This window comes from Perkinsus marinus (genome assembly GCF_000006405.1).
Source record: "Perkinsus marinus ATCC 50983 genomic scaffold scf_1104296975560, whole genome shotgun sequence".
Classification (NCBI taxonomy): domain Eukaryota; phylum Perkinsozoa; order Perkinsida; family Perkinsidae; genus Perkinsus; species Perkinsus marinus.
Genome location: NW_003200738.1, coordinates 215748 through 228643, shown reverse-complemented (window position 1 = coordinate 228643; position 12896 = coordinate 215748). Strand labels below are relative to the sequence as shown.

Sequence of the window (12896 nt, the reverse complement as noted above, 5' to 3'; positions counted from 1 at the left end):
GTCCGAGCAGCGTTGATGCTTTCTAGCGTACTACCTCCTCGACTTGGCTGACATGTTTTCCTCTAGTTGTGTGAGTTTTTCTTTTCCTTAACGAGACAGGCATACTTCACGTGTTGATTGAAATAGATTTGGATTCATTTGGTTCATTAAGCCTTGATTTCGATTCTCGTTATGAATGTCGTTTCGAATTACAAAATCTTCGAGACAAAGTAAATCAGATCAATCATCCTCCACGAGTGAAGGTCGTAACTGTCCCTAGTAGTGCCGATATAGGGTCCCACCATGCATCTTCAGTTGTGTTAGTTGTCCATGCCAGGAGGTCTTGCTGATGGTCATGATCATCAGAAAGAGTTACAGGAGTTAATCGCGGCCCTACGAAAGGAGCTCACTGACTTACGCCTAGAAAATGCTCAACTCAAATCTACCATACTTTCTAAATCGACTGCTACTCCTATAGATGCAACTCCTACCACTCCTTTGTCTACTCCGGTTCGGCCTCTGAGTATAAGTATCCGTCTGCGGGTGCATTTCGTGTATGCATCTCCTATGGTCTTGACTGATAGCCTCGGCACTACTGTTGTGAAAACTCTTCATCAGCTTGGAATTGTACCGGAGTACCTTCAACTAGAAGAGGCCTTTAGACTCTCTTCAGATGTTCCTATAGACAATCGGGCAGGAGGAAGTAATAGTAATAATAATAATAGTAGTAGTAGTAGTAGTAGTAGTAGTAGTAGTAGTAGTAGTAGTAGTAGTAGTAGTAGTAGTAGTCGTAGCAGTAGTAGTAGTAGTAGTAGTAGGGGTAGTAGTAGTAGTAGTAGTAGTAGTAGTAGTAGTAGTAGTAGCAGTAGTAGTAGTAGTAGTAGTAGTAGTAGTAGTAGTAGCAGTAGTAGGGGTAGTAGTAGTAGTAGTAGTAGTAGTAGTAGTAAAGTATCAGGTAGGATGCAAAACGGTCTAGGTACAATACCATGGATCAGACGAATATATGGTCAGTGCGCTCTCACGGCGGGAACGCCCAGCGGTCTCTTGCAACTACGGCAAATTCTCTATGAAGAAAAGGCGAGGTAGTATCTTAGGTTCAACTAGTAAAGATACAAATTAGGCCCACGATGATACCATTTTGCCCCCAACGAGAATCTTCCATACTTCAGATTACCAACTCCGAATAACCCACGACAGCACATACCAATCGTCCACTTATCGATGCATGCTCTCGAAATGGTAGTAGCTGGCAAGAAAGCTACTAGATGTATTCTAGAGGTAATCTCATCATCATCATCATCACTGCTCTAACCCTTAGTCCACCTGATTCAGGATGGAATCGGCAAGGCTCATTTGGTAGAAGCGGACGAGCTCGGCAAACTGCTGGGATTGGACAACAACAATATGCTTGTATTCATAAACGCTTGCAAGTAGTACATGATGTGCCTTAGCCGTCCAAAGTGTGTTGGAATATGTCTTTGGTTCTCCTCGGTATATTATGAACATTTGTACTCAGCCTGTGGTAAAATGAATATGAATGTCTCACACGCGGAGTTGACGATGTGGATCTCATTTCGGCGTTGAGTAGAATGAGTATTATGAATCTAGGGGGGTTATTAATACGCTTGGTTGACTTTATTCCTCAGATCTGAATCTGTCGGTGAAGTATTCGCCTCCCATTTTGGTGTCAAACACGTCGTGTGCATCGGTCACGAGGCGGCTATACTAGACGTAGCTGCTACCCTTTTCACTCAAGTAGGACACTACTAGTGCTCCCCAAACTTGCTACTTTTCCACAGGAGTTCTATGCTGCATTATTATGTCCTACCGTCACCATCCAACACGCCTTCAATCGGGCTAGGCATGCTGTTAAGGTAAATGACTCCTTACAGAAATGTCACTATTTTCTGTGATGTAGTTTTCTGCTAATCCCAAGATCGCCTCCCAGTACACCCTATTTCACCTCCTCCCGGAAGGAGGAGACCATGACGTGCCGGTGTGGGCAACTTCAGCGTCAGATAACAAGTCCTTGTCAACGATGGGAAATGCGATGCGATACTATCCCTCTAGTATGCTCAGCTCGGAGAATGATTTAACGAGAGGAAATCAAGGTGAGGCCTCTTCCGGACCTCATCTGAATCTTACTCGGTCAACCTCAGGATACTCTTTCGACCGCAACTTGCGCCCAGTAGCAGTTCGATGCATCCCTGCGGAAGCCGCTGATTCGGATGATGACGATGAAGGAGACACTCCAACTCAAACGCCCTTCCAGTTGACCGAGAAACCATCAGTGCCGCTGGGCTCGAGCAATCTCGGCATCGAAGGTTCCCCATTGGAAAACGCAGCGCCGGTCGAGGACTTCCTAGGTTATACGGGCATGACGAGTATAGTGGAGTTTCACCACCCTAGTGATATGTAAAACATATTTCACGACTACTGCATATCACCGCGAATATCACCGCGTTTTCTACAGAGTATTACGACGCCACTTCACGTAAAACGAGTGAACTCCAGTGGAAGCTCATATCAGTGGAGTTTCACCCGTGATATGAAAAAAAAATTTCACAATTCACTTCGCGAAAAGTAATTATGGAATGGAAAAGCGCGTCTTAAATTTAAATGGAGTATTATGCCACTTCACGGCAAACGGGTGAAACTCCAGCGTTAGCATATTTGTTCGCGTTTTTGGGTAGCAGTGTACGAAAACCGATAGGAATTTTCACATTATCACCAACACATGTAGTTGAGCATTTGCATATCCCCCCTATACTGTTTTATATTATCCTAGGAGCTGTTTTTGTGGTGCAGGGCGAGACATAGACATAGTTCGGCTATGCTCTATACTACATACTCCTCGTAACAGGAGAGTAGTGGCGGTTACAGGGCCTTCTGGTTCTGGCAAGAGGACTCTGGTAACACAAACGGCTATGTATTATTCACTTCCGGGTGGGAGGTGAGTCGGGACGCAAACTGCTGCGGAAATACATGTCTATGAGAGGGAACAAAGTGATGGCAAGTTATGTACTGTGCTGAATCAACTCACTCGTGAGAAATTAGTGACACGTTATGGATGCTTCTCCTTGGTTTCTGAGGTCGTACGGGACAACTATAATTTTTAGCAGTAACTGCCGATGAGGAAGATGGATATACATACCTAGATGACATCATAGGAACACTACGAGTTCGGGCTGCCTTAATGCTGTCGTTCTCTTCCTCTCCAAATTCGTTTCACTTCGCGTTTTTGCAGTGGGGTATTTCGTGTCAGATTACCGAAGCCTCTTGCGCCTACTGCCAAATAGCATGCAGCACTACGCGATTAGTTCATTTTATCGTGATATGGTGGAGACGCTTTTTATGAATATTTCGCTTTTCTCTACTGGTGAAATTCGTTTTCTGCATATGAAACTTCATAGTGTATCATCACCGCTTGAGCCATGTTGCGGGTGTTCGCAGGTTCTTTTCTGGCGGGGCATGCGTGGTCCTCTTACCAAGATTATGGCCTATGGAGAATACAAACGTACGTACATTGCGGAATAATCGAAATAATAAAAACGCGGTACTCTCGAGCTGCTGCTGTCGTGTTTGTGACGAGGTCGATTCAGTTACCGAAGTTGTATGTGCAAGGGGACGGTGCAGGAGGTGAAAATGATTCATTGACTGCCTCGGAGGTCGCCGATAGATTCATACGGGTTGTGATGAAGGAAATACGGACTACGGTGATAGGGTGGAGTCGGCCACGTTGGCGAAATATGGTGAACAGGAAGTAGATGATAGCTTCTAATTTTAATTGCTGTGTGGAAATCAGAATCGTTGGCCCGAGGCCGTAGTTGCAGTGATTAATAAGAAGGTACGGGGTGATATGATGGTATTTAGATTCGGTTGCTGAAGGAGTGGTATCCACCACAAACCCGTAGTACAATGCCAGACGAGTATGAGGAAGATGAGGAAGAGTTGTTTGCTGATGACGAGGAGGGTCTTTCTTCAACATCACATGGCCCTACGTTGACTGGAAAACGCTCTCCTGCTGTTGGTGGTGGTGGAGGAGGAAGCCTCAGCGATAACGGTAGCGTTGCATCGACAGCTTCCTCTCCTACACTGTCGCGACATACTAGTGGGATACCGGCAGCACCTGGGCCACTGCCACCCTTGGCTCCAGCGAAGCGAAGTGAGTGTTATTATGGTGGGATTTGACGGAAGGGTGGTATTAGATATGACCATATCGCATTCAAGTGGATCGCTAACACCACTCGAGCGAACGTCTGTGAATCGATCGATATCTTCGGCACATTATGCTGAGAAGGAGAGTATAGAGGAGTTGGAAATGGAGCTGTTTGGAGTTGCTACGAGGAGTGAGCGTAGGTCCCGGGTTCGATCCCTGGTGAGGTCATCTCAGGTGGTATGGGTGCGGCAGGAGGTCTCGGCACTCGGGGCTATAAGGTCTTCTTATCAGAGCAGTTTGCAGATGCCTCTGCACTGGAGCAGTTCTTGAAGGGATATAATGTAGTAGATGTGGGGAATTTACGGTACGAAAAAAGATTTGGAGAATTCACTGATGATTCGTGAATATTAAATATACTAGGCCTTCGTGACGAAGGGGCGGAGCTCATTAGTCCACGTTTATTGATTAGATCAATGAATTTTACATAGGTCCCCGGTTCGATCCCCGGGCAGGACATTTTTCCGTCATTAAAGGTTTTCGTGCATATCTCGTCGAGCTGTTCGTATAATCGAGTTTTCCGATTTTTACCTACACCTCGGCATCCAGAGAAGTCGTTTGATCTATCTGGTAGCTTCCTACGCTTCGTAGTTAAGCCAGAATAATTCTGCACGCACGCACAACGCGAAAGTGCCGGTTGTTGCGGTATATGCTCCGCTCCGCAATGATAATGAAATATTGCTATTCATAGTTTCTATTTTAATATTGGTTGATTTGAAGATGAATGTGGTATCGATTTTCGCGTACGTTTATGGAGTTTTCCGAATTCGTAACTTTGAATTTTCGTGCCTCTTACTCGCGTGTGGTCAATATAAAGGAAATCGTAATATTCTGCGCTAGTGAGATTCGAACGAAGAGTGGTAATATACAGGTTCCTCCAATTCCAGTTAGCCGATTGTTGAAGGAGCTCAGAGAGAATGGGACTCAACTGCAGGATTGGGGTGGGCGGCGACGGTCTGTGTTGGTGTTGAAATGAGCATGGGTGTTTCCTCACTACTGTGGTTTGAAAATTTCACACGCGATTTTTACGGTAGAAATTTACCAAAATGTGCAGAAATTGTATAGAATCTTCATCGTAGTTTTTTTATTGTCAGCGAAATTGAGTTGTCGGGGATGCGGTATTTGGTAGGTACGGGTAGGCTGGTACGCGTAGTGCATGTTGTGCGATGTATGATATCTGTTGCTGATGAAATGGAGCAGCGAGAGGAGATCGAAGATGTTGAGGGTGAACATAAGAAAGCGTAAGAGGGCACATTGGGTTCGGGCGGGGCGATGGTGAAGATGCGATCAGACGGTGTTTGGTTGAGAGAAGGATTACTGATGGGAAGCTGAAGTTGTTGTCGAAAAAATTCGATCCCGTGACGGAAAACGTGTTGGAGGTGTGTTCTGAGGCTGTGAAGAAAGAGATAGCGCATTCAGTTTCGGATGTTAGTGTTAGAAAGGTAATGATCATGAGTAGGCGGAGCGAAGCGATTTTTGTTGTGCATTTTTGTATAGGTGGTAATGCGTAACCGCAAGCCTCTGGTGGAGCTCGAGAGGAGTAGTCCGACGTATGAGGGGTTGGCAACGAAATATGTGTTGTATACTACTGAAGTAGGAGGGGTAGTTGGTGAGGAGTATCATAGGCTTGCGACGGTGTTTTAGGTCCTACTGGACGGACTGCCGTCTGGAGTAGAGGAGTTTGAGACCACTGAGGCACCCGTGTCGGGGGGAAATGCGAATAGTAGTGACTGGGCTCTTGAGAATGGACATAAGAGCAGCCCGAGAGTTCATCATTGGGAGTGGCTGGATAGAGATTGTGCGGAGGACCTGTTCTTAAGGGAGGGTCATGGAGAAGGTGACGTCAGCGCTCGCCATTGTAATCGATATAGTGGTGAATGATGTGTTGTCAGCTGCCGCTGCGGGAGAGCAGAAGAGTTTGTTTGGGGCGCCGTCAGCCCCTCAACAATCATTGGAGTTGGAGTTGGCCTCGGGTGTGGCAAGGCAAGTGAGGGGAGAGCATGCTAAGGGGACAGCTATGTCCAAGGTGGAGGCGGCGACTAAGAGATTACAGGTAGAATGTAGTGCGGTGTCACTTGGCTCGAGGTCGGGTCTTCCCAGTGCTAACTCAAGAGTGTCGTGATACTAACTATAATAGAGCTACTATAAACGTCATAAACCGATAATCCCGGAACGGCGGCACGTGTACTAAGCGTTGGGGGCTCAACCTATGCGTGCCGCCAGCGAAGCGATCGATGTCATGTTTGTGGAAAGAGAGTTTGTCTGCAATGGAGGAGCCCTTCCGATGCAGGCTTGGTGCAGTAAACCCAACTGCAGTAGGGTTAACGATAGGGTACTGTTGTGTGTGTTACTCGACATAGACGTGTTAAGGGTACTCGATGTAAAATAAGTAATATTTGCGATATGAAGTGAAATGAAAACATAAGGCCAGTTGCATCGGACAAATGAGCCCATTTCACGCGAAATACATCAAGTGTTTCACGCGCGGTTTGCTGCTTCCAAGTGTCACTCGCGAAGTGAAATGTGGAATATTAGTGTTTTTCATATCACGGGTAAGACTCCGTTCATATTGTGTCATTTCCAATAAGGAATAATGGTTAGGATACGTTGTTTTTTCAGCGAACACGTCACGAATGGGCCCGAGCTATGCGAGAGTGGGCCAATGTAACGGACACTATGAACAGGTTAGTAATAGGAAATAGTCTTACAGTAGAGGTGATTGCTCTTTAGTGCGCGGTCGCCGTCCTCATCTGTATTGGTGTTGTTGCGGGCAGAATGTTATATGCCTATACCAGAGATAAGGCAGCTACTTGGGCAGGCACTGAGCAAGCATAGGAATCTCAAGGTGAGTTGTGGTCGAGTAGTGGTGTTCATGACAATTAGGAGTAAGAGAATTTTCGGAGATTTTTGTAGACTTTTACTGTAAATGTGAGAAATTTTTCGCGGAGGGAATTTTTCAACTCGGTAAAGGGCCAGACATGTGATAATGAATATATTCAGATAATAGTGACTATGGAGGATGGTACCACACCTTCCGAAATTGCTATTCGAGATCAAGCACTAATGCAGCCGATTCAGGCGAGTGATTTGCAGTTGGGCATTCCAGTTCGGTACGTTCTCTGTTTAGACGATGTCAGTAGCGTATAAGGTAGTGTGCTTCCGACTACCGCCTTTGCAGCCGCTCGATGCGGCTATGCTTTTTGCGAGAAGAGTTCATAGGTGAGTTGCTATCATAGTGGTAGATGGAAAAAGGAAATGATGGAACTTTTTGTTGGGAAATTCTTGTGGGGTTCGCCGAGCCGTATTTGATGTTGGACTGTGTTTTTATGACGTAGCGAGGGGAGTGTCTCCCAAGTTGGGAGTCCCAACACTGTTGGAGGTACCATTAACGTTGAGGAGAAATGTGTGTTGCTGTAGACCCATATATGAAGCTGATATTCGTATTACAACTACAACCATGTTGGAAGAATTTGACGCTGCTGGAGGGGAGAGGACAGGCACTGATACTGTAGTACTGTTCGGGGGCGCGCGAGATGTTCGTATGTTCGTTACTCTGGTAGTCTGTAGTTTATGGGGAAGTTGTGGTATTAGCTTAACTCCGTGATATGTCATTTTGGCATCATTGATATTTCTGGCAGAGAGTATTATGTCTCAACGACTCGCAGTCAGAGGGATTGGGTAACTTGGCGCGATTAGCAAAGCATCCGGTGCTGGTCAGGCTTGGGGGGAATCCTGGACGGATAATCAAGGTGGTGCTGTGCTAAGTTGTATATGGTGTTTGATTTGCACTTATTAGGTTGCGGCATTGGTTGGGCCACAAACTCCGACTATTCTCCATATAATGCCGGCAGTTCGCGAGCTGTTGGGCTTTGGAGGAAACAAGGAGCATGGGGAGGAGTCGACTGAGATGAGAAAAGCGGGGGGAACTCCAGGGAAGAAAACGGTGGAGGAACTCCCCCAGCGTACGGGGTGAATGCGTCACAAGTGTCTTGGAGTGGTGTATGTGATGATGAGGAGGAGGAGGAAAGGGCCGCGTGAAAGGGACTCTATAGCGCGCTTGTATCTAACTTGTTTCAATGAGGATAGTTGGAGATTGCGTATGAGTAACAATCAAGTCGGGGTGTTGGGATGATGATGAAGTGAGGAAGGAGTGGTATGAGCTGCTGAGAAATATATTTTTTCTGTTGGTGCTTCCTTCCTATTTTATGGAAGTTAGCGGACGGCCTGATAGAATTAAAGGAGATATGGATGTAACGATGACTCCGGAAGGGCTTTCAGACGTTCGGGAGGTAGTAGTGGGGTTCCGTTGCTACCACACTGTATCGGGGGTCCATCTAGCTTCGAGAAATAACGTTATCTAGGGTTTGATAACAATGGGGAAAGTGTAGTGATATTTATCTGGGAAACTGATGGAAGATTGTGTTCCTGATCATGTGGAAATTTACAAATGAGTTTGGTGTCTGCGTACTATATCGAGAAAAAATGAATACATATTCGCACGGTACGGTGATGAGAAGTTATCGTATAATATCTAGTGGCGTGGTGACGAACTGCTTGGGAGTGAAAATTGAGAATTTTCCCGGAATTGCTGTTAACAGTCGGACCTTATGAATTCAGATTTTGTAAATTCTCCATCGTTCGTTTAAATTCATTTTCTTTAATATATGTATTTCCAATCTATCGCTGGCAGTAGACGGCTTGTAGGCTGTCGATGTTAATGCGTGTCTGACTGTTTTGCATATTTCAGTCTCGTGTGGGGATATGCTATGATTTTGCGCGGAATCAATGGGTCGCTCGTTATGGTGTTACAATTGAGACCTTCCCTCTCAACCCGGGACCACTGGATTCTAAGATGCCGAAGTTTGAAGCGGTAGTATTGGGGTAATTTGGGCGAAGTGACGGAATTGTCATGTGGAGAGCTTGAGCTATACCGAATGGGAGGTGTATAGACGATTGCAAGAGTGGATAGTTTGTTGTGAAGTTGTGGTATTACTCCTTGTAGCGGCAATTTCGTGGCGCGGTGACGCTTAGTGATAGTCTTGAAAGTGCTGAATGCTGTTGTGATTCAGGCATTTAGAATGGCTACTCAGTGGTTCGACAAACAATGTGAGATGCATAGGAGTCGAGCTGTGTTGTTGGATGGAGAAGGGACGAAGGAACGAGGTAATGTATAGGGACAACGCGGAGGGGTCAGTTAAGGTGCTACGAAGCCTAAGCGGTTTTTTGCTGGAAAATCGAACCGGTGTAGTATTTGAGCGCTGGAATGATATTAGTATTTGAACTCGATATTGATAGTCGCAGTTGACTTTATGTATTGTATCTATTATTACTGCGATACACTGCGTATTCATACACTGTGTGAACGGCATTTATAGATCTCGTGTATAAAACACGAGATGTATAAATGCCCAAGTGTATGATGATATTATATGGCATAATCAACTATTATACGCTGAAAAATTCAACCGAATTTGAAGCTAAAATGCTGACATGTTTTTCCACGACTAGACTGTGCGTAGGGTCTTTGGAGAGGCGGCCGAATAGCATTGCGGGGGAGCATCAACCTAAGAAGAAGGCCAAGGCTGGTGTAGAGAAGGAGCAGCCTCGACGTGAGAACCGACTAGAAACGGCAGTTGAAGGGCCTGGGGAGGAGGTAGTAATATGGGAGTGGTTCAAGGGCTGTAGCGGAGAGTTATTTTGTTGAGAGTAAAATGTTTAGTGTAGTTTACAGATTGAACTTTTGAGAATGGGAAAATAGTCTGGAATTCAATCTCTATAATGGTGTTTTGATAATACTGTATTATGATGTTGTTGATATTTTGTATTTATCCACAGAGTATTTGGTTTCTGTTTCCGCTCAGAGTCCTCTGGTCCTCGACAGCGTCACCAACGTACACGACTATCGCAATGATGGAGTCGACGAGGAGTACTTGGTAACTGGCAAGAGCCGAGGTCAACTGCATAAGAAGGTGTGGATCAAAATATCACAGTGCTCGGCTAAGAAGGATGAGGACATGTTACGGTAAGAACTCCGTGAATAGACTCCTTCGTTATAGTTGATAGTTTGGAGAATTCCAGAGAGGAAATGTAGTGAAATTTTGGAATAGCGGTTGGATACACCTAAGTTTGTGAGATAGGGAAGCAAAAGAAACGAAACCGATGCTGCATCTCAAACGTTGACTATACAAACCATCGATGCTAGTGTTCAGCGTGATGGGATCCCGGTCAGTGTGTAAGACAATATATGTATACAGTATATATAGAGTATACAGTCTAGTGTACTCGTATAGTATTGTATGGAGTACAATATAGCAGTCGAGCTCGGGCATACAATGTTGTATACATAGAGTATATAATACAATAGATCTACGAGTACACTTGTATGTCTACTGTTGTTATTTGGTATTCATACGGCATCATTCAGTGTTAGCAATAGTGAGTGTTTATCATTGTGGTATTTGTTATCGATGACATGTTCTGATTACTCGCTGCTTGCTGGTCTGACGAAGTGGGGAGGTGCTGTTTGGTAGAGCATTCCGAGATAAGCGCCTGGGTGATGACGATGATGGAAGCGATTCGGAGTCTGTGTATGAGTTGGAGTGCATCGAAGGATATAAGAAGTCGGGCAAGAGTAGGGGGGAGGTATCGGGTTCGAACCCTGGCGACGGCATCTTTTCTAGAGGAGGAGTTTTACGTCAAGTGGCGAGGGTATAGCTCGGCAGAGAACACCTGGGAGCCGCTGAGGAACCTCACAGGGGTTAGTACGGAAGAAATAGAGTAAGGTGTGGGAATTGAACCTGGGTCTTTGCTATGGAAGTCATGAACTTGTTCAGGGAGGCTAGGCAGAAGTTCGGTGGGAAGAAGGCGACGGCGAAACGTGGAACGAAAAAAAGTGGAAAGGATGCGCATCTGAGTGACTCGAATTCACGTGAGGTTACTGAGGTTAGGAGGAATACGTGTCGTTACAACATTTTAGTAGAGAACTATGTGACGATTGAGAGCATGTCTTTTCGTGCCTCTCCAGGATGTATTTTGTAGGGTTTTGTGTGTAGATGTGGGGAGCGAGCGGGGAGAGGCGGGGGAGAGCTCGAGAGATGGCGAGGAGTCCGCGGTCGCTTGGTGAGACCATTTTGTGGCGCAGTGACGGTTTCTGATGGAGTATTTTCAGATTTTACATTTTTCCCATTGAAGCTCTGAGTATCATATTGTAGTAGAGAATTGTGGTGGAGTGGTTTTAGTGCAAGATTGGAGTTATTGAAGCTTGGTCGGTCTAATGCTGATCCTTTGGGGAACAGATTAATTTTGCTAAGAAAAGCTGTTGTGTTATTATTTAGCATTCGAGTCAAAGGGAAAATCCGCTATACTGTGCGGAGGGGCCGTATTCAGTATCTTGCATATGACCAGCAGCAAACGGAATCATCGTTGGCAACTTCTCATCTCCTTCGTGATCTCGTTGGTATCATCTAGAGTCTGTCTGGTTCGAGCAGCGATCGCCTCCAACACGGCGTGTGAGTGCATCTCTAGTTGCGGTGCCGGTCTTCTATCTGCGGCTAAGGCTTGGTGAGGAAAGGAGAGGTGGTTATTGATGCTTAGTTGAGCCTGTTGTGGTAGGTGTTATGTTGATTCGAAGGGATGTGGTGTTGGTACATGTAGTTGCTTTGGCGCCTCTGAGAAGCTGTACGACTATTGTGATGACAGTCTTGGTATCATCCGAAAAGAACGCGAAAAAACTCGAAGGGAAGTAGAGGATCTCAGAAGCAAACTGGATGAGCTGCGGAGTCGGCTTAATCTCGACGACTCGACTGAGCTTGCTCAAAAGGCTGTTCTTGAGGAGAAGGAGGTCCAGCGGGAGGAGCTCGAGACTGTTATATCGTCACAGAAAGGTGTCGTTGGTGTGGTATCATGGTATTCCCTTTGGTGTGCCGTGGCGGTGACGATTTTATTCTCTTTCCTCGCCTTATCATTTTGCCTCTATAAGGCGTTTCTGTTGAGAAAACGAGTGCAGTCTGGGGTTTCGACGAGTCCTGTAACGGAGGCCCTGTTGGGCCCAAGTGAGCAGACTGTAGGGAAGGAGGTTGGGACACCCTCGACAGAGGCAAGTCCGGGGAGATGTGCCCAAGTAGACTAGCGTTCTCCTATCGTCAACTATGGTTATCATCGCGGCTTCTTTTCAGACCCCTTCTGAGGTGTTCCCTCTGCATAAGACCTCCTCCCCGTCCCTAGGCAGGCTTGACCATCGCTCGCCGTTGGTGGCCTCAGCAGGAACTGGCACTTCCGGACCAACACGTAAGGGTGGACCTTTCATACTACTTGAGGGGAACGATAATGAAGTCAATCTGAGAAAGTTTAGTAAATTTATTGTGTTGGTGAAACGCTTGAATAGTGGCTATTGCGAAATGACTTTTTCAGTCTATTCAGATGACCATTGTAGTGGTGAGGATGCGTCTCGACTACCATCCCAGAAAGAATCTCGGGAGGGTATAGCGACTTCGAGACTTGGCCCGTCGTTGCCACAGCAGCGAATGAAATTCCACAAAACAGTAGATGATCATCATCATCGTCATGGTAGCGTTCCCAGGGAGCATTCACCACCTGACCAGGGTAAGGCTCGGGCTCACCGCAACATGATCGTGCTGAACTCAGGCGTACTATGATCCCTCCTCGAGTGACAAGAAAGGATTGGAGAACACCCCCTTAGCGT

The 12896-nt window shown here is 46.0% G+C and overlaps 2 protein-coding genes across 2 annotated transcripts in view; both read left to right on the top strand.

Annotated features, from left to right (window-relative positions):
• Positions 1-546: 546 nt before the first annotated feature.
• Positions 547-12380, top strand: Pmar_PMAR016118 (hypothetical protein; the record flags this gene model as incomplete). Its single annotated transcript, XM_002765277.1, has 38 exons — positions 547-682; positions 935-1061; positions 1149-1257; positions 1312-1409; positions 1626-1734; positions 1779-1853; positions 1898-2090; positions 2139-2345; positions 2863-2932; positions 3433-3496; positions 3582-3695; positions 3853-4042; positions 4188-4328; positions 4373-4479; positions 5067-5136; positions 5325-5436; positions 5487-5637; positions 5693-5788; positions 5840-6032; positions 6088-6248; positions 6815-6879; positions 6926-7040; positions 7323-7414; positions 7613-7703; positions 7834-7908; positions 7992-8157; positions 8408-8484; positions 8943-9065; positions 9265-9358; positions 9715-9848; positions 10057-10217; positions 10726-10826; positions 10876-10972; positions 11029-11137; positions 11248-11314; positions 11665-11755; positions 11807-12246; positions 12370-12380. The coding sequence occupies 38 exons, from the start codon at positions 547-549 to the stop codon at positions 12378-12380; spliced, it is 4632 nt and encodes a 1543-aa protein (XP_002765323.1).
• Positions 12381-12613: 233 nt separating this feature from the next.
• Positions 12614-12896, top strand: part of Pmar_PMAR016117 (hypothetical protein) — a gene marked incomplete at both ends in the record, with an annotated part of 822 nt that continues 539 nt past the window's right edge. The window contains 2 exons of the mRNA XM_002765276.1: positions 12614-12673; positions 12839-12894. Of these exons, the coding sequence (XP_002765322.1) occupies positions 12614-12673; positions 12839-12894 (116 nt within the window). The remainder of the gene's footprint in view (positions 12674-12838; positions 12895-12896) is intronic.